We start from the raw sequence: 26,577 nt of genomic DNA, 5'->3' as shown, positions 1-26,577 counted from the left end.
AGTGATTATATATATAAATATATATATATATATATATATATATATATAGATAGAAAGATAAATATTTATGCAGCGAAAAGTTTAACATTAAATATTATAGTAATAATTTGGCTAATGATACTATGTTTTACAAATTATGTCCATGCAAAATTTACACGCACCTTTTTTTACTAGTTTTTTAATATTTGAAGTCTTGTGTTAAATTTGTTTAGCTTGCTAAACCTTTTAGCTCACTAAATTGTTATACTAATTTTAACGGAAAATGTGAAAATAAAAATTTTGGATAAAGTAAAATCAATTTGATTTTATGATCATATTTTGTTGTAAAGCTAATGTAAGAAGATTTTTGAGGTAAATTATTTAGCATGGAAAAACTTTGGGCAAAGGATCAAATGAAGTTTATGTTTTCAATCGGGTTGAGGCACCTGATCAGACCCAAGTGATCAGTAGATTGGGTTGGGACAGCCGATCGAACCAAGACGACCAGTCGATTTGGTCAGGATGGTTGATCGGGCCCAAGTGAATAGTGGACCAGACCATGACTGACGATCAGACCCAAGTGATCGGTTGATATGGTCGAGAGGACCGATCGGACCAAAGTGATCGGTCAAGTGGGATGAGATATGGCCGATCAGACCCAAGTGATCGATCGATCGGATTAGGATGGTTGATCGGATCAAAGTGATCAGTCAAACAGACCAGAACCGCCGATCGAACTGAGATGACCGATCAGACCAAAGTGATCGATCGATTAGGTCGGGTCGGCCGATCGTACCAAAGTAATCAGGCAATTGGATTGAGACGGTCGATCAGACCCAAGATATCAATCAATCGGTTGGGACGACCGATCGGGTCGGGGCGACCGATCGGGTCAGGACGACCGATCAAATTAAAGCGATCACACAATCAAAATGCCACATGCATAGTCTCTTAAAGGACATGCAAACGGTGAAACCCACCGCGCTTGAAGATAAATTAAACTCGTCATATCAACCTCACGTAGGATCTAAGTTAATGATGAGGAGGTGTACCAACCTTTTGTTATGCAAAGCAATAAAAAACTTGCCTCTGATTGCTTGGCTAAACCACAAAATCCCCTTCGCACAAAGAAATATCTTCATAAACTAAAGGCTTTTATGTGGAAAGGTTTTCATAAGCTAGAGAATAAAGGAATGAACCTCTCCATTCTCTATGTTTAGAGGGATTCACCACTTCTATCAAAATGGTGAAGCCGCCAAATCAACTGTAAGATTACTACAGTTCCGGCCATCTAGGATCTTGGAACTAGGGTTAAAGGTGAACGCTTATGGATTGATATGGGGAAATTAATGAAAAAGCCACCTAATTTAGCAGTCTCCTCTAACACAAAATCCTAAGCTTAATCTCTCTAACAACAGACCTAAAATGCTTGCTAAGAAATAAATTGCAAAGGCTTTAAAGATTTCACCTACGTGAAGGTTGATGACGCGTTTCCTAGGCTTGATTCGAGCTCCTAACACACGCCGACGAAGCGTAGCCTTCTCCTTCTCCAATGTGAGGATGAAGCTCTCCTCGTCCAAAGGAGAGGCAAAGTTTTTCCTCTAAGAAGCTCTTCCAAAAGCTCCCTCACACTCTTCTCAAGGAAATGATGAAGTAGAATAAGGAGGAAGAAAATGAAGAAGAATTTGAAGAAGAAGAAGTGAAGAGGAAGATGATGTTTAGGAAGAAGACACTTCCCCTTAAGCTTCTAGTACTTCCTTGCTCCAAGAACCCTCCTCCTACGCTGAAATTTGGATCTCCCTTGATATGGTTAGATTTCTCATAATGGTTTTGGTTAAGGAAACACTCTTATCATTTTTGGGAATGGATCCATTGAAGGGATCAATGGCTCTTCTCCTTAACAATAACCTAAACTATAACATGCAAAATTTATTCAATTTCACATAACATGCATGATTACCTCATTTCAATCATAGACTATAACATGCAAGATTTATTCAATTTCACATCAAAACATAAATTCATTCTTCCAAAAGATCATTTAAATTCAAGATTATATTCAGTGGATTCATTTTAAGCTTTACGTTCAACCTCTAATGGAAGTTTAGAATCAAAATCAAATTCAATTATATATTTCAATTGTACATCTTGCTATATCCTAAACTTCATTCACTTTCATAAATATATTTAAACTTTCTTTTGACTTCAAGTTTTCATATGATTCCATGCTTTCTTTTGATTTCAAGCACAAGTCCTACATTATGTAGAGATAAACTCAGCTTCATAAAAAGAAGTTTTAAGATGAATAATGATTCAAGCTCCACAACATTAAACTAATCTAATTATACTTATAAATATTCATCCATTTCATCTTCAACCTAACATTCATAAATCATGAGTACACAAAAATGGTTGCTACAAGTTTGATAGACTTGAGAGGAAAAGATAATGATTTCTCAATGAGAACAATGTGTTGCATTGGTAATAAATAGTTCATAGCATGCCTCAATATTTAAATATCAAGTCAAGGCCCTATTAAGGGTTCTTTGTGCATTATGGCTTAAGACAACCTCAAGTTCTTTCTTAACATCTTTTAAAATATATATAATGATAACAAAATAATGTAGAAATATATTGCTTAAATATGAGATTCAAAAGACTATCATAATATACATGGACATAAAATAAATATCTTGTCCATAACTATTAAAGTGATTATTTAACTTCTCACGATATTTTATGGCAATAGGGGTGCGCAATCAATCAATTTGGATAAATTACTTCAAGAATTAGTCAAATCTAGTAAAAATTAAATCCAAAATTTAGAAAACCAAACCATTCAAACTTATACTAAAACACATTCAAATTGAAATGAAATATAATTTGGCTTAATTGGATCGGTTTCGACTAAACCGCAATGTAGTATATGACCTAAAATAAATACAATTTTATGTTCAGTCCAAAATTAGAAATTTCATATGATTTTTTTTTTTCTACTCATATCTCTTCAAAATAAGAATTTTAAGCAAAGCTACAATAAGTATATTATGTGCTTAATTAGTTTTATTGTCTAGTGAATTTAATTTCATAACCCTATTATTAAACACTTTTTAATTTATTTAATTTAGTAAAGATCAATTATCCAGAAATTGAAAAACTAATATTAATTTTTTAAAACCAAAAATCAATTTTCTGATTTTGACCAAACAATGCACATCCCTGTATCATACATTTTTTCTTAAGGGAGTGTTTGAGGTAGTGATGAGATGGCAGCGCGGCTCTACACCGCAGTTCTTTCTGTTCGGCAAAACTTTGATTTGTTGGCGTTTTCAAAAAACTGCAGCTGAAAGTTATAATTTTCCACCAAATAGAGGTGCACCCAAAAAGGGTCCTTGACCCCCTCAAATTCATATTTTTACTTATATAGGAGGGTAATTTGGTCTTTTACCCCTCTTGAAAGATCAATTTTGTCCCTCCTCAAATATCAATTTGTTCATCGTTGCCCTAGCTCCCCCCATGTTGGGTATAGGGTGACAATTTGCCCCCTCAAAAAATAGGTTGGTTCCACCACCGGACCTAGCTACTTGCGGCTACTGCTAGAAGCCTGCAATCTAAAAAAAAAAAAAAAAAAAAAAAAAAAAAATTGTGATAGTCACAACGGCTTTTGGTTTCACTATGGCTTCTTCAAATAGTTGCAACTGCACCAAAGAACCATAGATCTATATCTTCTGCCAAACTAATGTCAACTTGTTTTGCATGTAATACTTGCACATAAGTTTGATGCTATCAAACTAATTTTTCAACAATTTATTTTTTTTTTAGAATCCAACAATTTATAAACATTATTCAAGTGTTTCAATTTCTGGTCCAATCTAATAATATCAATAGATTATACTTCCCAGTAAATGTAAGTATTAGTTTTGATCCTTCTAAAAATATGCACTATTTATTTCGAAACAAAACCTACCAATGTTGATTAAAACATATTGCTTATTGTTTTTTTCCTTTTTCATTTTGGTCTAATTAGCATGTCCTTTAGTGAACAAAATGATGCAACCACAAAGTTTGAAACCAAAATGATGTCAAGGGTGGTCTAAGCTACCAATGTATCCTAAATAAGTTGCAAAATGTAACTTAGGAAAAAAAAACATAATTCTTAGGTTATTAACTCACAATTTTAACCAAAAAAAAGGTTCCTTTAATGTTAGGATAATAAGCATGCTTTGCTCATTCCATGAGATTAGCAATTCTCCAAAATAGAAATAACAATAAATAAAACAATAAGAAAAACAAAGAAAACAGCAGCTGTAAACACAATAACAACAACACTGACATAATGTAACAGCAACAATAACGAGAATAAATTGAACTAACAATAAACAATAATTGGCAATTTCCTTTAAAATTAAAACTACACAAATACTGATTGAAATTCAACGAACTAAGTTCAAATCATACCATCATAATGAGTTCAAACCAAACAACATCTAACAAAATACTCCATTTAAAATAAATCAGAAAATAAAAAACTATATATCAATACACAAAAATTGCATTCACAATGAACATGGCCTTTCAGATTTACATCTACACCCAGAGATAATCATTTGACTTGGGTTCAACTTATATTAATGGAGCAAAAATAATAATGATGATGATGATTATAATAAGTTACAACAGTTAAACCTAACAAATCATGCTAAGTGATACACAACAGGCAGAAAATGCAGGCCAAATCAATCCAGAACCAATATAATGCATTAAAAGAGCCATACAAGTTCTGATATGTGGTATTGTAAAGCGATGGAGATGCAGAACTTAACTTTTACTTGATTGAATAGAACTCCAACATCTCTTCTTCCACAGGATGAGTCTCGCCGACGATCACGAGGCAATGAAGAGGTGCTCCAAAATCAAAATCGAGCAGATCTTCCATCGAACCGGCGACTATCACTTGATCCTCATTACCAACCCGAGCAAGACCGACACATCTTGAATTTTTACCATAAACTGTCAGACAATGAATGATATCACATAAATTTTTATGTTATTAGTAAAAGAGATTTTCAATTTAAATGCATAAATATTAATCATTAAATGCACGATCAAACGTAAAACCAAGGAAAAATCAGGGAATGCCAACTCCAAATCTGTTTAATCATATTTATTGTTTTTTTAGAGATTTGCATGCGAGCCAGACAAATCTAACTTACATTTCTAACCAGTAAATTTTGATATTTATAAATATAACATCCAAATACCAGTAATATTAACATTTTTAAAATGCAATATATCTTTCAAAACATTATTTTGACGTGATTACGACACTAAAGTATTATATACGTAAATATCAAAGTTTAGGTGTTAAATATGTAGATATGTAAGAATTGTGCGGTATGTGATAAAAAGGTTTATACATAAAGAATGCATGTATCAGATAGTGACTGATGGCAGAAAAACTAAATTATACAAAATATCTTTACTACAAACTATTAATTATACAGCAAGAATGAATGACAAAAAAAATAAAAAATTGTCGATTATCATAAGGTTCAAAGGTCATAAATAGTATGGAAAACAGAGAAAAAACTCCAAGAGATAATACCACATGCTCCAAGGGCTTCTTCTACTTCCAATAGTTGTTCTATAGCAGTGTTGATTGTCATGAATCTTGGTGGTTCAAAACACTTTCTTCCTCTGGAAATGATCAGTCAGCCATAAGAAGGTTGAAATTCTAAAATTTTAGTCTGAATAGATGAATAACTACAAATAGGGTACAAAATCTGTCAGAATTTGAATGATAATTATGAAATTTACCTGCATAATGACTCAATGGAAGGTTCCTTTACACGTATATCTGCAATATAGGAGCACCATAAAATTTCAAATATTATCTTTCAGTGCATTTCAATATAAAAAAAGGGGCATTTATATATATATAGCACACAGTTCTTGTTTAATTACATAAATCATACCTAAACTTTCATATTTATACAAATAGCACTAAAATCATTAATACAACATCAAAAATTAGCTTAATTACCATTTTATAAAAGTGAAATGTGCAGCATATGTTTAAAGAAACAAAGTACTCTGTATGTAAATATTAAAGTTTAGGTGTGAGATATGTAAATATGTGAGAATTTTGAGCTCCGAATGTAAATTTTCCAGAAAAAAAACCAGATTTAGAAAATCTAAATAGCTCTGATGTTAAATTCTATAACTTGCACAGCTTGGATAAATTGGTGGACTTCTGAAATAAAATTCTCACTCAACAATTGCATGTCAAATAAAAAACAAGGGGTTTTTACATACATAGCACACAATTCTATACCTAAACTTTCATATTTCCACACGTAGTAGCGCTCAAATCTTTAATACCACATAAAAAATAGAACTATTATCACTTTTTAAAGTGAAATACACCTTATCATGCATGGGTTTAAAGAACCAAAGTGCTTTGTATGTGAATATAAAAGTTTAGGTGTGTGGCATGTAAATACATAAAAATTTGTGCTAGGTATGTAAATTTCTCCAAAAAATAATTGCACAACATACCTAATAAACAAAGAGTATGCAATCCAAGCTCTATATTTCTCTGAATTTTTTCATAGAAGCTGTAAGGTCTCCATGTATCCGTAAAGAAAGGTATGGATACCGTTTCACCATAACGATATAATTGCAAACCACAAACCCCAATCGCATTCATTATTGACGCATTGTGAATCACTTTGACTTCCACCAACAACTTCCTCGCACGGACAACCAAGTCAGAATGGGTTGTTGCTCTAAGTACCAATAATAATACTTGTAAGTAACCACAGTGGGGGGGGGGGGGGGGGGCAAGAAAAATTTACATACACAGCACACCATTTCTATGTATTTACATACCTCACTCGCACCTAAACTTTCATATTTATATACATAGCACATTGATGCTTTAAACATATGCATGAAAGATGTATTTCACTTTTAAAAGTGGTAATAGTGTTATTTTTTAAGTTATATTAAAGATTTGAGTGCTATGTGCGTAAATATGAAAGTTTAAGTGTGAGATATGTAAATACTTAAGAATTGTGCCTGTTTGTAAATGCCCCAAACAAAACAGCTAGAGGTACATGGCATCAACATTCAACTAATTATTTTGGTGAACAAAGAGCGGGAAGAAAATATACCCGAAGGGATCCCCGACAACCAAGAAAGCTACATCGGATTCAGAAGCTTCTGTCAATATTTTATCAACATTTTCTTCTACCATTTCTCTGTCCGCAATAGTGATGGTCTTTCCATATAGCTTTTCCTAAATAGAAATCAAATACATAAGAACACATTTAAAGATTTACATCCTACAAATATTGAACTTTTTTATAAAGATTGCAAGTTAGCCGAAACCCAATTATATTTCATGCCCAAGTTGATACCACATAATTGGGATTAAAGTAATGATGCGATTATGTATGGAGAACTTTCAAAATTTTCCCTGAACAATTCAATTGCATTATAATTGTTTATTTTGCCTACCCACAAAAAATTCAAACAAATAGAAATTACATTATATGGCTCTTTAAGTAATTTCAATAAAAATATCCTGTAAACATAAGATTCTCAATAAAGAAAAAGAGTTACGGAATATCACATCAAAATCCCAAATACTAACAATAATGCATGTGTAATAAACGCTCGGAGTTGAATGTTATAAAGAAATTTTAGAAACGTGCATATATGGAATATTAAAACATTTTCTAGTTTATTAAATTTAATGTTGTTGAAATATTTTATTATGTGTTTTTAAAAAGGATTTTAATGAAAAAAAGAATTTGAAACATCAGCAATTGCATGGGGATAATGTCTCTTTTTTACGATAACGATCTTCTTTAATAATCACCTAAGATGAGAACTCCTTGTTGAGATTAATTATTTATCTGAATTTTTCAGAAAAAAATTAGAAAAATTGTAAATCATTTAGCTACAAATCTTAAAAAATGACAATGGTCTTGTTACTTCGTTAAGATGCAAAGAATATATTAGCATAAATTTATGAATAATAAAACTTAAGGATGCAAAATTTATAAAATAAGTAAACATTTGTGTGTATAATGCAGAAAAAGTTCATTCTCCTGTTCAATATTATTACTATTACAAAAAAATCTCGCACTCCAACAACATAACATCCTAGCCCATTATTTTGAATTTGATTGCACCATACATACACACCAAAAGTTAATTTACTCACTGCTTGTCTTCTATGTCTGCTTTTTTGTAACAATTTCTTTCAATAAAAGCCTAATGGCTGAGCTGCTTCTCAATCAGTATATCTCTATATTCTCTAATTCCAACATCAACCCTTCAAGATTTATCTAATACTTAGCTTACAACCTTCTTTCAGTGTAAATTTCAAATCATTTTGATTCCACGCTGCAGGTAACATCGAGTGGATTAGCCTAAAATATATTATTTACACGATTAACACATTATAATCAATTTTTTATGGCATTCAAGGCCCATTTTGGGCAAAATTTTGATCATTTCAAATGCTTAATCTATTTTTTGAACATATTGAGAAAAAAATTGTTCGCTAATATATCTCACAAAGTTATAGCTATTCAGGTCCCTTGATATCCTTGTTTATATTAGAGTTTTCTCCTTTTCTCTTATTTTATGGAACTCCCATGCATGTAATGCACTGAAATCCAAAGAAGTTAACAGAGATTTTTTTTGGAATTAAATGCTGATGAGTTATGTTACAGTACTACCTCCCTTGTCCACTATTTTAACAGTTCTTTGTTACAAGAGGCTGTCCTTTCCTTGGAACTTGTAGTAATTGTGAGTTATTAAAGATCAGCAACTCTAGTTGGTTTCATTGCGGTTGTGCGGATGCAATCCGTCACTTTATTACTTTATACTCACATTTATGCCCAAGGGGGTGTGATTCGACATATATCATAAAGTACTGAGTGGGATTTAAAATTAAGGCTAAAATTGATCTAAATTCAACATAAACTATGCTGATACTGTGCTAACCCTATCTACTATTCTAAGGACGAAGAGCCTATATATTGATGTTCTAATCAAGCAATTTATTGATCATATACAATCTCTTCTAGATTATAATCACAAGCGTGCAATTTTAATATATGATCATTCAAGTGCAATACTGGTAAGACTTTAATTCTAAGGGAAATCAACACTTTGATTTCTTTCTTCGGATTCCACTCTCATTTGTTCAAGTTTAACAAAAGTGAAGATCTATTTGTAGTGACAAAACTACAATTGGTAATTTATTTTATGTTATACAAATTTCTTCTAATTCACTTAGAATTTATTCAATCATTGCATTATCATTTGGATTTCGGATCATAGATTTTTACATTTATTCGTTTACATTAAAGAAACAACATTGCCGGTTTGTTTAGTCATTTGTGATTCCCTATGTTACCTTCTGTGATCCATACTTCACATAATTCTTGTTGCATTAGGAAATCCTAAACTTAAGTCATCTTGCATCAAGTTGCATGATATACTTTACAAGCATGTAATCACTTTGCATTACTCTATTGCAATTGGGTTACTATTATGTGGGACGATATTTTAGGAAGATATGCCAATAATTCTTTGCATAAATACGAAACAATGATTGTTGAGTCTAAAGAACCAAGCTTTGAAACAGGAGTAATACTAAAAAATTTAATAAGTATCATTAACCCTGATCAGAAACATGTGACATTTATGGCACAAATTTCCACCAAGCGTCTAACCTAAATTTTAAATTGGACAACCGAATCGAGAGAACTTTTTTAAGTGGTCGTAACTAATTTTCCCAATTAGAAGATAAATATTGAGTAACCAACCTAGTGGTAAAAAAAAAACACTACTATCGGATGGCAATAATTAACACAAAAAGTGATGGCATTATCATTACATAAATGGTTGAACGGTGAAAGGATTAATGTAAATTTCAGTGGAGAGAAGCCTCAATACTGTACATAAGTGCAAAATGATTAGTGGGTGAAGTTTCAAAACTATACAAAGTTGCAAGTGAATCTATCCCACGCATAAGGGGAGATTAGGGCCACCCATACCCTCCTTGGTTCAACCATGGGTTTTATCGAAAATAAAGGTTATTACACCGATTCCATTCCATGCTCCTTTTAGGAGATTTTCCAATGACTTTGTACTTTTACAATATCGTTAAAACTTCATCATTTTTTCTTTGGAGTCTCACAATGAATGCGTTCAATAACATTGAAGAATTATCACTCATTGACTCTTCATTGCATATGCGTGAAAGATTATGGCTCAGTTAAAACATTTTTGCTAGATATGCGTATCTTGTACTGTATCATCATCATCATTAGCCTTATCCCAATTATCTGGGGTTAGTGTTGTGAATCCCCATTTTTCAGTTGTTCCATGAGTGTAGCCTAAGGTGTTGAACATATTATTCATGAATTATTTTAAATAATTTACATTCATGTAACTTTAGATGAACCGCTTTTACAATCAAAATCGTTGAAACTAATTTTATCTGGTCATTTAGCAAATGCATTTTATAACTTTCATTGTATAAATTGAAAGCACTTAATACTAGTTTTAGTCACCTTGTCAACTCTAATCTTAACTTTAACAAAATCATTTATTGATTTATCCTTTCTATATTAAAATTCCCAACTACTACTGTTAGAATAGAACGGGGTGTTTCTTATTGATGCAAAGAGGGGTATAAATACCCATTACAGGATCTACTAGTAAGGAAACAAAAAAAACATAATAAAGAAAAAAAAAAGGAAATATCGGAAGAAGAGATTGGTGTCCGATTAAACCTAAGTGAATCCATAGCCTTCCCAAACCATGTTTGTGGTGTTTGCTTCAATCTATAGAGGGATTTTCGCAGCCTAGATACTTTGCCCTGGGTGTAGTCAAAGCCTGGAGGGAGAGCCATGTATACCTCCTCTGTAAGATCGTCATTCAGAAACGCATTCTTAACATCAAGCTAGAATAAGGGCCAATCCAGATTCATTGCAAGGTATAAAGGACCAGGATGGTGTTTAATTTAGCAATTGAAGCAAATGTCTCCTTATAATCAACTCTGTAAGTCTGTGAATATCCTTTGGCAACCAACCGTGTTTTTTTTGCGTTAAAGGACCTATCAGATTTAAACTTGATGCTAAAATCCTTCGGCATCCCACTGTTTTCTTGCCCTAAGGAAGATCAACAATATCCCAAGTATAGTTCTGATGAATGACATTCATCTCCTCCATGCAGTAGCTTCCCAGGCTGAATATGCTAAGGTAGCCTCAATAGTAGATGGAATTTGAAGATTGGTCAAATACTATGTAGGTTGGTGAAAATCTATGAAAAGAAACATAGTTTGACACGGTATAGAGAGCATGTTTGATTGCGTACCTTACTAGAGGAACTTACTTTCTCATTTCGAGTAGGAGCAGTCTTGGGGATGTTGTCCGAAGAGGATTTAGGGTCCAACAAGGGGTTAGCCAGCTCCAAATTAGGTACATCAGAACAAGTGCGTCGAGTGTAGAAACAAAGAGTGGGAGGATGTGCTAGTGGAACCAAAGAGACAGAGGGCTCCTTGGTGGTAGGAGACGTGGGTAGAACCAAAGAAACAAAGGGATCCTCGATGGTAGGTTACGAGGGGGAATAACCACAGAGGTAGGGTAAGGAAAAGTGTTCAAGAACTTTAGCTCCCCCTCACTGGAGTCCGAGTTAGGAAAGTAGGAAACATTTTCAAAAAAAGACATCAACACTGACATAGAGTTTACTTGTGGCAAGGTCAAAACACCAATACCCCTTTGAGTGGCAGAGTATCCAAGAAAATACCAAGAAAAACAAGATAAGTCTCTGACTCTTTTCGAGACGAAAGTTAGTGAAGGCAGCAGAGTGGAAGAAAAATGATCTCGACCAAGAATATGACCCCGGACTTCGTCAAGATTTTTGTTGAAGGCTGTCAAAAATTGAAAAATGTGGTCCTTTTCTACAATTTTGAGGAAGAGAGATAGGTTGGCCGCAAATTTCCATATGTAGTCATAATATAGGTCGCATTTCATCCCTAATGCAATTAAATCATTGTAGTATTGGCTCACAGTTCTCAATCCTTATTTTACCTCATAGATTTTCTACGATACCTCATAAATTTTGCTGAAATTTCCTATATCTAAGTAATTATCATGAACTGTAGTCCAGAAGGCACTAATGAAAGGAACATATATGATCGACCAATAGAAATCTCCATGAAATTTATTATTCACGACATGATCATGGAATTCTCCACTTCCCAAGGTCCATACGTTGGGCCAGCCTTTGGAGGTTCACGAATCACACCAGTGAGATAATTGAATTTCTCACGCCCTTTGATGAACAAGGACACAAATTGGAACCATTGGAGAAAAATATTGTCGTTCAGTTTTATGGGTTGTAATCAAGAAGTTCATGTTGTTTTCCTATCCTCCGGTCTGCAAAAGAACAGAGGTTGAAATTGATCCTCCAGTGGAATCAAAAACAACTTCTGATGACGAACCAGTGCTGGAGGAGTCCTTCATGACTCCGATTAGGCCAAATAAGATCTTAGGTTGTTGAGGCATCGTAAGGTTTCATCTGTTGAAGGGAAGATATATATATATGTCCTCGGAAGGGGTTCCTATTGGAAGATCTTCTGACCGGCAGGAAGAAGGCTCTGGCGGTCAGATCACCTGTTTGGAGAGGCATCGGCCGGTTGGGAGGTTGATCTGGATGGCTCATAAGACAGAGGTTCATCTCGGCGGTCAGATCTTCTGTTCTGCGGAGACGGTGCATCCAGCAGGAGATCTAAGAGGCAAGAGACAAGAACCTAGACTAGGAGACAGAGGTTCCAGCGAATGGAAGTAGACCTAGCAGGCCGCAAGGAGAGCCCGACAACAGCTAGGTTAGGGTCGTGGCTCTGATACCATGTTAGAAAAGAGCCAGGGTGTTTCTTATTAACGTAAAAAGGGGTATAGATACTCATTACAAGATCTACTAGTAAGGAAACAAATAAAAATAGAATAAAGGGAAAAAAGAAAAGTAAATAAAAGTAAATAAAAGAAAATTAAAATAATTAATACAAAATTTTGCATATTAATACTCCAATATTGTAATAACTACACTCAGCTTAGATATTATTGAATTTCTCACAAACCAACATTCAAACTAATATAATATTTCTTGTTTGTAATAGTTGTATAAAAGCTACCTTTAAACTCCTATGATATTATTTTATCACATAAACTTCGAGGTACTTCTTCATTTTAATCATATAGCTCTAACTATAAAATTCTATCTTTAATCTTCTATATAGCTAATTCGAAAGACTTAAAAATATTTCACCTATAAATCATGTTATCTTCAAATGATATTGAATGATAATTGTTGACATCATACCCACTAAAACAACATGATATATGCATTCCATGTTCTACTAATTTTAAGTCATGTATATTCCAAATATTTCTTCATTTTTCTAATTTTTCACATATTTCAATAGAAGTCTAATAAATTAGAATAGCATTATTTTTAAAAAGCATACACTCACAATACTGTGGTTTGAATATTCATTACAAGCATTGTTATAACCAATATAAAAACATATACACTAAATGTTGATCTTTCATGTAAACCTAAAAAAATTGTAAACTCTTTGATCACTCTACAACTACTTAAAAAACTATCAACAATCCATCATGCATATTTTTCATAACTAAAATGTAAATTTGAAACACAATTCCGCCTTAATGAACATCAAATCAATTCTCATGATACTTGATCATATGCCTTCTAAAGTTATATAAATATCATGTGAAAATTATTTGTCTGTTAATTTATTAATCCATAATCAATTTTTCTAGCACAAAGCAAAGTTAGTTCTCTGAAATTGATCTAATTTTTCTAGGCTTATGTTCCTTACGCACTCTCAACTTCATTGTATGATAAAAAATTTTGAACTATTTATAATTAGCACAATCTTGAACATTATCCTTGTTTTTAAATATTGATATTAAAATACTTCATTTCCAATTATTTAATCTTTAAAATTTTATTGAAAACATTTATTCACTAAATCACTACAATATCACTCATAATTATGTAAATTTCAATGGTCAATTTTCATAGCACAAAACTCAATATGTTCTCACAAATTGATGTATTTTTTATGAGCTGACGCTTCATCACTTTCTCTCTCTCTAATAACTTTATTATATGGCACAAGTTAAATTCCCCCGAAAATTAGCATAATCGTAAACAACATATATATTTTTTTTAATATTGGAATTGAAATATTTCTATAATCATTTAGTCTTTAAAACTCTACAGAAAAAATTTGCTAACTAAATCACTGCAATATCATTCATAACTCTCCAAAGCTTAATAAATATCTCATCTTGCACTGTAGTAAAATTAATAAATTTTTCTGGCCATATTGCAAAAAACTCTTTACAAAAAAATTAAAATATTTTATCATTTAGTTTTTGTGGAGCCTATCGTTTTTATCAAAACTAATATTTTTTTAAAACAAATTTCACTTGATCTCCTTTTTCCACTAAATTTTATAGATATCATTTCCATCTCTCAATATTTCCAATAGTGCTTATATTGGTAACAACCAAAGTGTGTCGAGATCTATGTGGTTGATTCATCTATGCTTAGTGTTGCTATATGGAGCCACAAAATTTTGTTATCTTTGTGATTCCTAAGGATTAAAGATGGATAAAGTGATTTAGTGCCGATAAGAAAATGCATCAGCTTAAAGTGTTTTTCAATTGTACAACAACAACAAGCCTTTATCCCAATGAGTGGGGTCGGCTACATGAATCATTTTTCTCCATTGCGTTCTATTGAGTGTCATATTGTCATTTAATTCTAATAAATTAATATAATTTTTATACAATATGCCCAAGTCCTTGTAGGTCTACCTCTGTCTTTCTTAACACAAGTCGAATCTAAAACATCTACTCTCCTAACCGGATCATCAGACGGTAAACGTTTAATGTGACCAATCATCTACGATGACTCTCTCTAATTTTGTCCACCACTTGAGCTGCACCAACCCTTTCACGGATATATTCATTTTGCAATTTGTCTCTAAGAGTAAAGTTACTCATCCACCTAAGCATTCTCATCTCGGCAGCACTAAATTTAGTTTTATGCTTCTCTTTTAAAGGAAAATATTCTACACCATAGAGCATTGCAGGTCTCACCATCATCTTATAAAATTTTTTTTTCAATCTAAGCGGTACTTTTCTATCACACAATATGTCGGAAGCATTCCTCCACTTCAACCAACCAACTTGAATTCTACTAATAATATCTCCATTTATATCACCATCAATTTGAACAATATAACTGAAATATCTAAAACGTTCACATCTTTTAATAATTTGATCACCCATAGTTACAACTTTATCACTAGAGCTACTAATACTAAATTTACATTCTATGTAATCAGTTTTCGTTCTACTCAAACGAAGGCCTTTAAACTCCAAAGTAGACCTCCATAATTCAAGTATTTCCTGAGCTCTTTCTCTAGTCTTATCCACAAGAAAGATATCATCAGCAAAAAACAAAAAGCATACACTAAGGTAAATCCTCCTATAAATGTCTAGTAAGAGCATCCATAACTAAAAAGTTGATCAGTGATTGGGCTTAAAGTCGATCCCTGATGTAATCCAACTGAAATAGAAAAATAATTGGTCAATCCTCCTTCTGTTCGAACACAAGTAACAACTCTAGTATACATATCTATAAAGACTTGAATATATATCATATTAACATATTTATTCTCTAGAGCTCTCCAAGGATATCTCTTGGGACCTTATTGTAAGCTTTTTTTCTAAATCAATATAAATCAAATGGAGTTCCTCCTTATTCTCTCTGTACTTCTCCATCAAACTTTTCAATAAATATATAACTTCCATAATAGACATGCCCTGCATCAATCCAAACTGATTATGAGAAATCTTTGTAATACGTCTTAACCTATGTTCAATTACCTATGTTCAATTACCCTCTCTCATTTCTCTCATTATTTTAAAGTATGAAACATCAACTTAATTCCTCTATAATGTGCACACTCTTTTACATGCATCCCTTTATTCCTAAAAATGGGGACCAAAATACTCTTCATCCACTCCTCAAGCATCTTTTTTTTTTATTTTTAAAATTAATTTAAAGAGTTTAGTAAGCCAAGAAACTCTCAAATCTCCTAAATATTTTAGTATTTCAATTGGGATATGATCAGTTCCTACAGACTTTCTACCATTGATTTTCTTTAAAGTATCATCAACTTTTTTTACTAAAACAGTAAAAATGAAATATTTAATGATATTAAGATCACTAAGATCGATCGTATTTTCAGAAACTTAACTGAAATATTTATCAAAATAACTCACCTATCTATGTTGAATATCTTTTTTCTAAAAAAAAACACTCTTAGATTTTCATCTTTAATACACCTTACTTGAGTTAAATCTTTACTTTTCTTTTCTCTTTATTTGGTTAGTTTATACATATAATTTTCACTCACTTTAGTATCTAATTTATTATAAAGACATTAAAAGCATGATTTTCAGCATCACAAATTGTTCCCTCAGACTCTACGGGTTGTTTTATATTTTTTTCAATTCTCTAACCTTTTACATTTAAACCAATTTTTATAACATAACTCCTTATATTTTATTTTGACTTACACATTATTATTTTACCACCAACTATTTTTATTTATAGAAACTATTCCTTTTTAATTATCCAAGTATACCTTCTGCCACCTATTTAATGGTTTTGTTGTTTTATCCCACATAGAGTTTACTTCTTCATTAACATCTCAAATCTTGAAATATTGAAGTTTACTCATAAAAATAATTTTATTTTTGTCTTTTAGGTGCATCCATCTAATTCTATGGCAATGAATCCTAGTATTCTTTATTTTACAACTATTAATCTTAAAATCCAAAACTAATAATCGATGTAGAGTACTTAAATTCTCACTTAGAATTGCCTCACAATCTTTACCCTCTACGGTCACATTTTCTCATAAGAAAATAATCAATTTTTGATTTATTAGATTCATTCTTGTAAGTAATAATATGCACGTCTCTTTTTTTGAATAAAATATTAGCAATAACAAAATTATATGCTAAAGCAAAGTCTAATATGTCTCTACTTTCTTCATTAATCACTCCAAACCACAACCACCATGAATATTTATAAAATTTCTCACTCTACCGACATGTCCATTTAAATCTCCTCCAATAAATTTTTTTTCTTCAAGAGGTATCATTTGTATTAATCTTTCCAGGTCATTCCAAAAACATTCTTTAGAATCTATATCTAAACCTACTTGAACAACATAAGCACTTATACTATTAAACATCTTAGCATCAACAACAATCTTAAGGGTCATAATTCTATCTCCAATTCTATTAATTTTTACAACATTATCTTTCAAGCTCATATCTATAATTACACCTATACTATTTCTAGTACAATTCTAACCTGAACACCAAAGTTTAAAACCCAACTATCAATTTTCTTAGCATTTTCTCAAACTCATTTAGTTTCTTTAATACATAAAATATTTATTTTTCTACGAATCATAATATCAACTAATTCCATTAATTTACTTGTGAGGGTCCTATCCTAATATTAATTTCATGCACAAACTTCTTTACCCACATCCGACCGTAATGTGGGAACCCTAACTTATTTAACACTACACTCAGACATTGGTTTTTCAATTTTATTATACTAAAATGCCATTTTCGGTGTTGAGTCATCTTAGGTGTGGTTTTGGAACATATTGGGCATAACTTGATCATACTTAGTTAATTATTTCAAATCAGGTCTAATCTTATAATGTCCACCTTTATGTGCTTAAGAAATTAGAAGAAAATAATTTAGGATTAAATGATCCTTTGAAAAAAGTTGCAATTAAGTAGCACTTTGAAATGACATGACTAAATAATTTATTTGTGGAAACGCAAAATATTGTGATAATATTAGCAGATGTTAAGAAATATTGAAAACATCAGTTTTTTATTTATATGGGATTTAAGTTATGATTGTGAAATAAAATATAATTCATTTCTACTATTAACTTGTTTGATATAAATAAGTATAATCATCGTGTCTAAATATTCTTTGCAAAACAATGGCATACAACATTCATTATAGATTAAGTTCAAATATTGCACCTTTTTGGCGACTCAATAATTATCAACTGCAAGAAAAGTCACAAGAATAAATAAGCTTTACAAAGCATTTCAATACAATAACAAACCTTTATGTTTTATTAGAAGTCGTTTACCTAATGTGAAACATATATCCTAATCTTTGATATTATTTTCCTTTTTATTACAAAGTATCAATTACTTTGCAGCAAGAAAGATCCCCATCCATTGTATTCTCAAATAGAATAACAACAACAACAAGTCTTTATCCCACTAAGTGGGATCGGCAACATGAATCCTCTTTCTCCATTGTGTCCTATTGAGTGTCATATTTTCATTTAATTCTAAAATATTAAGATTATTTTTATACAACATGCACAATTCTTTTTTTGTCTCCTTCTACCCTTCAAACATAAGTCAAATCAAAAACATCTATTCTCCTAACTCGGTCATCAGATGGTTGACATTTAATACGACCAAACCATCTAAGATAACTCTCTCTAATCTTGTCTGTCACCGGAGATATACCAAACCTTTCATGGATATATTTGTTTTGCATTTTGTCTCTAAGTGTAAGGCTATTCATCCACCTAAGCATTCTCATCTCAGCAACACTTAATTTAGTTTTATACTTTTCTTTTATAGGCCAACATTATGCATCAATTGAAAGCATTTTTCATGATTTTTCGACAAAAATTTTAAGTTGGTTGTCGACTACCAAACACAACACTCCACTTTTTGCATTCGGTGTTCAGAACCCGACAATGACAGTGTTGCATTCCCAAATAAAATGATACAAAAAACTTTCTGTGTGACAAAATAAAAGCTTAATAACAAAAAACTATTTTTAAATTTAAAATTATATCCATGCATGATCTAGTTGAGATGTTAGCTAATATTATTGAAATAATTTAGTGAAATTCAAAGCAATTTCTTGATAGTAAAAGATAGTATCCACAACAAAATAAAAAAAAATTGAGCAAAAGACAAAATCCTACATTTGATCTTGCAAATATTCATGAAGGGTTCATTTCCAATGAATCATTAACAGAAATCGAAAAATGCAACCATACCATTCTGGAGAGACCATCAGTGGAGAGACCAAAGGAGAGGAGAGAAGTGTAGGCCTCTATATAGATTTTCTTGCAGCTTTTAACAGCTTCGAGACCCCTAATTGTAATGTCTCTCTCGTCCCCAAGACCCAGACCAACGATATACAGCATCGCAATTATCTAGCAGTAGGAAGCGTCCGAGGAATAATCTTGAGAAGATAATCAGAAGCAGATCTGTTTTGGGGGCTGTCTGGTAACACGATTTACACAGGATTTACCATAAATCCTGCCAAACGGTTTGAATGTTCAAAATAAAACTCTGTTAGCTGTTGTTCGGCAGATTTAGGAGCTTTCTGGTAACGGATTTAAAGCAGGATTTAACCTAAAACCTTGCCAGCCGATCAATTCAAACATAATAAAGCCGTGAATTTGATAAATCAGGATTTCACGTATTTCAGCCGTAAATCCCGGATTTACTGAATCCTGTGAATCGGCGGATTTAGTAAAGCCAGGACGGGGGCTTCACGTGAAAAGGAAGATGTGAAGTTACGGGTAACTGTACGCCTCGATCCCGTCTTCGCCTTCCCAGGCAACTCTAATCGCGTCTGTTATCGCGAGGATTCGGTCACGAAAGCTGGAGAGGGAGGGCTAAGCGAGGGTTTTGGGCAGAAAGGGGGGTTTGGGCAAAACCAGGAGAGGCGAATCTCTAGGCGAGGAGAAATTATTGCATGCCGCCGTCAGTATTATTTAAATTAAAAAAAAAAAAAATAGGTGGAGTACATCGAAATACACACTCCACACAAGATACGTGCGGTGTCCGATCCGTATGAAATAATTTTTCCTAGGCAAGGGTTTCGAACTGGAGCAATTTGAGCACAAATGATGTGGCGTCAGATGTCACGTATCAAACGAGTCTACTTTAATATTTTATGATTAATCAGTGTTAAAATTTATGAAACTCTAATTGCATTTAAATTGAATTTAGACCTTGAATGTTCTTAATTATCTAAAGGTAAGGAAGATATTAAATTTTAAAAGTAAATTAAAATTAGACTTATTTCTAATTTTATTAAAAAAAATTGGTTAATGAGGTATATATATATTATTAATGAAGTTATTATTGTTTATTTTAATTTGCTTAACGTTCATGTTAATAATAAATATTTTTTTGGGGATTTTTTCTTATTAAGCATTATTTTTTTTTAAGATGATACTTCTTATTTACTTAGTTTTTTGTGGAGTATATTAAGAAAGTTTTTTTCTATTAGTTTCAATAAAGTTTCTAGTTTTACTTCGAAATTTTTTAAAAATGTTTAGGACTTTGTTGATAATGATTATATTTTTGTTATTAATTATTTTTTTATCATTGTTAAGCTTCCCTATATGGTTAAACATTCGGTTATTGTGCTCATACCTAAAAGATCTGATGTCAAATCATTTTTTCTGACTATCTACCTATCTCTTTATCTTATAATTTTTATCAAATCAGTGTTATTCTCTTGGTTAAGAAATTTGAAGTGATTCTCCCTAAAATCATTCATCCTACCCAAGCTATTTTTATTAAAGATAGAGACATTGCTCATAATAAATTCTTGCTAATGAGCTTCTTTATTGTTTTAATTCCAGCATTTGTGCTTAAGAATTGTGCTAAATTTGATATCATGAAAGTTTTTGATAAAATTAATAGACAATTTTTATATAACTGATTACATATAATTGGTATTCCTGGTTATTTATTAACTAGATTGTTGTTTGTACTTCATCTGTCAATTTTTCTATTATTATAAATAGTGAATTAAAAGATTTATTTTCTTCTTCTTCTCGATTAAAGGTTGGTTGTCCACTCTCATCATACTTATTTGCCATTGTTATGAATACACTTTCTGTTATATTTGATTACCTTTTGCCCAGAGACAATATAGTTAAATATAAATCACATGATCTATGTTGATGATATTCTTATTTTCAATAAGACTGATTTTCATCATCTCAACCTTATTTCTCAAACTTTCTGTCTTTTTAGCAATGCCTATAATCTTCACATTAATACTACTTAACATGTTATTGTTTTTTTTTTTTCTAAAACTGTCAATTGACACCTCATTTTTGGTTGAGGTCTAATTGGTTGAGGTCTAATTTTTCCTCTTCAGTAGCCTAGGGTCTAGCCATAGGACTTTCCTGTTGACTATTCCTAGAGGACTAGAAAAGGAACCCTCGCCATTAGAAATTCTATACTATTTTTTGCTCAACTTGAAGTTCCGCATGTCGGTCTTAACCTCTAGCACTTAGCTGGTGGGGTCAATATGATGGAGCTCAAAGAGAGTCCCCATTGGATGGTCAAGCCTTAGGACTAACCCTGGGTGGTCCGATCTTTGGTTAGGCTAGCTTACACACACTACACATTCTCACACACCCCAAACCCTAAGCCCACTTGCAGTTGATTTGGTCTCCTGACTCCTTTTAGAAAACTCATATGGATGGACCCAAACCCCTAGCCCTTGGCTAAGAAGGTTAGGACCAGCATATTGAGCATCTAAAATGAGTCCTTATATGGCTCCTATTAGTTTGACATGGCTTCATGGCTTACTTGTTCATCTTAGCCCAAAATCACCAAATGACCAAAATACTCCTACAACCCTAATTTTTGCCAAAATTTCCAAAATTACCTAAAATACTCAAATTTGTCCAAAAATCATTTCAAGTCACTCGCCACTACCTAAATTGACCAAAATCACCAATTTCTAAAATACCCTCAAAATTGCCAAAATTAACAAAATGCCCCTCATGACCCAAAATTTTAAAAAAAATTCAAAAACTCCAAGAAAATCCCAAATATTCCCAATTTTAATTTTTAACCAACACATTGACTCAATTTGACCAAAAACTCCAATTTGCCCTTAAAGACCCAATTTCCTCATATTAGCCTCAATCTTAGCCCAAATGACCCCAATGTTGCCCAATTTCAATTCCAAATCAAAATTCAACATCCCTAATACCAATTGAAGCCAAATACAAGCTCAAGTTGATCCAATTGAAAGCCTAATTTCACCCAAATAAAAAGGCCCCAATTTTGACCATATGTCTAAATCCACCAAATTAACATTCCAATTCAATTCAAAATCACTTGAAACCCTTTCCAAATTCCTCATGACATCTCTCTACACCAAATTCAACATTTAATTGACCGAAATTTTAGCCCAAATTCACCTCTAATTTTAAAATCTCAAGCCCACCACATCTAATTCCAAAAGCCCAAATCTAAAGCCCACATGATAATTTTTCTCTTCATACAATCATCCATTTCATTAAAGTCATTCCCTAAGTTTTAAATTTATGATCAAATCATTCCATATTAGGCCTCATGACAAACTTCACCAAAAATACCACATAAATCCAAAATCCCTTCTCATGAAAATTAGTCAAGCCAAAGACAAGCCATGAAGTCATCTCCAAGCCACATGCAGCTATATAAGTCATGCTCATGTCACCATGTTATATTGGCCAAAAGGTGGAGCCTCTTTTGTGGTCCCCTCATACATGATTAACCACTCCCATGACTCACTTAAGCACACTATTAGCCCTAATCCACTTGGATGGGGACTTCACCATGCTAACCCAAATGAACCACCTAATTTTCCTCAGCATCCAAACCCTCCTTGGTGAGTGAACCCAACCCCAAACCATGACTTGACCTAATTTGACCCAAAATATCTCTTACCCCATTTCATTTCAATCCAAGACCTTTACACATGGCCAACCCCAATTGACTTCACCAAAACCAAGCCTTGACCTCCCTGAGTCAAATTGTCACCTGAGCCTGGCCAGTCGAAGCCGGGCCAGTCGACCACCTTGGCTGCCGGAAAACCCAAATCCAAAAGCTACACCTTAGCTAAAACTCAAAATTGAACCCATCCAAGCTGGTTCAACCCAATTGTATTGTTGCTTCTTTCTTCCCTCCACCTAAGCAGCCAGAGCCACCCAATGGTTGCCCCAATTGAAGTCTCCAAGGCCCCCTATTTAAACTCACCCTCCAGGACCAAGGGGGGAGCTTGAAATTCCTTGGGGAGACTCTACCAAATTGATCCCAGAGCTTCTTCAAGACCCACTAAGTTCAATCCAACCATCCTCAAGCCCTCAAATCCACTGACTGAGCTCAATTTTGGAGCTCAAAATCAAGCCCAAAACAGGACATGCTTTTAGAATCCATCAAATTTAAATTAATTTCACCCACACCATCCCCTGAGTGAGAGAAGAAGATCCCCCATAAAAGCCCCATCACCAGACCACCCTAAGGTGGACTTTAATCAACACCCCAAATTGGCCTTGGTCGAAATCATACCTAGGCATTTCATCACTGCTTGAGGCTTCATCTAGGAGCTCTTTGGACTCAAGGCAAGCTTTTGGAAGCACCCAATTGAGGCCACACCTCTTGGGCAAAGGTATTGAACTCTCCCCTTATACCGAGCTTCATTTAATTACCCATGCTTATAGACTTAATTTAAGACTTGATCAACCGTATGGGTATGTTCTCCTAGTTAAGACGAGTCTATAAGAACAAACCACACTTAATTTGGTTAAGTATCGAGAGAGATATTAAGGTTTGAAGTTGGACGGTTCTCGGGTTAGGGATTCAGATATGATGAATGGATGTCTTCCATTTCCGTGTGTATCGAGTGGACGGTCGTGATGGAGCTGGATGAAGGAGTGGAACATGAACTACAGGCAGAGTCAGCGTTGAGGTGTCCGGCAACGCCGAACCAGAAGATGTCGCATGGAAAGCTCAAAGATGCCAAGGATGAGGTGGCGCCGCGTTGGATAAGTAGAAAATAGGGATTTAATTGATTTATTTAATTCCAAAAACTTAGAAAATGCATATCTTGGTGTAAGAAAATCAAAAAAATAAAATAAAAATACATTCTTACTTAGTAAACAAAGGAGAATAATGTGGAAATGGTTTCATGTATGTTTGATGCATGTATGATTTTTAATTAATTAAATGGTGTTTTTCTTATTTGGATTCTCTATTTGCATAGACATTTTACCATAACATGATTTTTGGGGTTTTGATTTTCTCTGTCATGAGGGATCTTCCCTGATTTTTTTAAGGTTAGGGGAGATCTCTAGACAGAGATCTCTATTTTTCAAGTATATCATGCCTATTTTGGTAAAATAATTATAAAAATTAAAATACTCATCATAAGAATACAAAAATTATTTGGTAGGTTCATTGTAGTCAGAGGACTCTAGGAAAAATATAAATATGATTTAACTCATTAAAAATAACTTTGATTGTCAGCAACTCCTAAAAATGAATAAAAATTAAATTAGACTAATTATAAATGTAAATGACATAAAAATTATTCTCCACTATAATTTAATATTAGATGAACTCCCCATAAAAGTTACAAGACAATTGGAGTTAATTTGATCACTCAAATGGACTAATTAAGTGAAATGACATTTTTGGGCATTAAAATAATTATAATAATTAAAATACAATTTTAAAAATCACCAAATTAGTTTTGGGAGCTCCTTATGACAAGAGAAACCTAAGAAAAATAAAATTGGAATTAAAATAAATACTTCATTTTTTAGCCAATTTTAAGCATTTAAATAATTAAAAAAAAATTTTAAAATCATAAAAATTGTAGAATTAAAAAAACACACTAAAATGTCACATTTGACTTGACGATTACTTGAAACTAATTAAAATAATTTTTCTAATTTTGTAAGTCAAGATATTAATTTTTAAAGGCTTAAAATGAATTTTCTTTAATTTTCTAATAAAATAATTCTAATAATTAAACTATAAATCAAAAAAATATGAAATTTGTTTTTTTGGGTTTCATGGACTCATAGAGATTTAAGAAAAATATAAAACTTAAATTTCTACTTAAATAATATTTTATATTTAATTAATACTCAAAACAAACAAATAATTCTAATAATTAAATTAAACCTCTAAAAATCATGAAAATTGGCCTAAATGGTCCTATAACTTAGGTGAACCTCCAATAATTTTCTTAAGGATAGGAGTTTTATTTTTGTTGAATTATTAAATTTTCATTAAAAATCCTTATTTTTGCATTAAAAATAATCATAAAATTAAATAAATTTAGAAAAATCACATTTTCTCCTCTGATGTTTTAATTGAGAAATGAGTGGGCTAACATAAAATTTTAAAGTCATTTGCATTAAATTTGATAAATTATGAAGTGTTAGGTCCCTAGGGGCAAAATTGTATTTTTGAGGATTTGACCTTAATCAATATTTAAGCTCAATTAAAATGGGAAATGGGCAATGAATGATCTTAATTAACATGATTGAGTGATTGAAATATAAAGGGGTAAGTGGAAGTAACCAATCTCACTCTGATCTCATTAAATATAAATGTAACCAATCTCACTCACTCTGATCTCATTAAATATAAATTTGTAATTCCTTAAATTAATGAAATTTGGAAGAATGGTTAAATAAGAAGATATTAAGGTGAGGGTTTGATTTTGAAAGATCATAACTCACTGATTTTAAACCCCAATTAATGGTGTATGATTCATGATAATGATTAAGAATATAAACATTTAAAGCATTGTTCTTAAAACTGCAAATCTGCCCATTAAGTTCCAAGGGCTTAGTAATGAACTAGGTTTGATAAAAATTTTGTCTAATAAGGTTTAAAAAATCATCTATAATTAATTTAAAACCTTTTACAACACTATGAGCCCATTCTTCAAAAATCAAACTAGCTAAGCTTCTTAATTAAGTCAATTTGCCCCCTAAAGGCTTTCACCCACATAATTTATAAATAAAATATCAAATGATAATTACCCCATCCTTAGGGTTGGATAGAACATCAATTCATTGAGCGTAAGGGTATGATAAGAAAGTTATTAACAAACATAATGAGTTTGAATGAACTCGGGACTTTTCAAGGGATTGTGAGATGCCCGGGGCCTTGCCTTTGGACCTTTCTCATGCTCTTTTAGACATCTTGAAGAACAATTAGACTCATTATGCCTTGCTTGAGATTATATTAGACTCATTATGCCTTGCTTGAGAAATCATCTATACACTTAAATAACTAAGACCCACCAAGTTATGACATATAATTCAGTAGGCCTGTGACGAACCTATTTATAGGCTTTACTTTCCTACAAATTATAAATGTCTACTGAAAAAAATACTAAAGTTTATGGTGGAGGAACAAGAAGACTCGAAAGGTACGCTTTTATGGTTTACAGTACTTTCTTTTCTCGCACTTTCTATACTGTACTTGTAATGCTTATAAATTTTGATTGTGTGTATAGTTTTGTGTCAGCATTTTCTGCATGTCAAAACTGAAACCTTTAGGATAA

General features: G+C 32.3%; 1 protein-coding gene across 2 annotated transcripts; it reads right to left on the bottom strand.

Annotated features, from left to right (window-relative positions):
* Window positions 1-4,538: 4,538 nt before the first annotated feature.
* Window positions 4,539-19,931, bottom strand: LOC110033313 (probable diphthine methyl ester synthase). 2 transcript variants are annotated; one of them, XM_020737243.1, is made up of 7 exons: window positions 19,605-19,931; window positions 19,244-19,508; window positions 7,155-7,279; window positions 6,538-6,767; window positions 5,797-5,836; window positions 5,585-5,676; window positions 4,539-4,989 (listed from the first exon to the last, which is right to left on the bottom strand). In XM_020737243.1, the coding sequence occupies exons 2-7, from the start codon at window positions 19,391-19,393 to the stop codon at window positions 4,805-4,807; spliced, it is 822 nt and encodes a 273-aa protein (XP_020592902.1). In that variant the 5' UTR covers window positions 19,394-19,508; window positions 19,605-19,931; the 3' UTR covers window positions 4,539-4,804. The 2 variants fall into 2 exon arrangements, with proteins under 2 accessions (XP_020592902.1, XP_020592903.1); XM_020737244.1 differs by having other exon boundaries at window positions 19,773-19,931.
* Window positions 19,932-26,577: the final 6,646 nt, after the last annotated feature.

The sequence above is a fragment of the Phalaenopsis equestris genome, unplaced genomic scaffold (assembly GCF_001263595.1).
Source record: "Phalaenopsis equestris unplaced genomic scaffold, ASM126359v1 Scaffold001134, whole genome shotgun sequence".
Classification (NCBI taxonomy): Eukaryota; Viridiplantae; Streptophyta; class Magnoliopsida; order Asparagales; family Orchidaceae; genus Phalaenopsis; species Phalaenopsis equestris.
Note: the sequence above shows the minus strand (reverse complement) of the source record. Positions and strands in the feature narration are given on the sequence as shown.

Excerpts from the sequence above, each read along its gene's own strand:
- LOC110033313 (XM_020737243.1), bottom strand. The coding sequence starts at position 19,393 with ATGCTGTATATCGTTGGTCTGGGTCTTGGGGACGAGAGAGACATTACA. Across the intron at positions 5,677-5,796 it reads TCCATTGAGTCATTATGCAG|AGGAAGAAAGTGTTTTGAAC; the intron begins GTAAATTTCATA and ends GATCATTTCCAG. Across the intron at positions 4,990-5,584 it reads AGAAGCCCTTGGAGCATGTG|TTTATGGTAAAAATTCAAGA; the intron begins GTATTATCTCTT and ends ATTGTCTGACAG.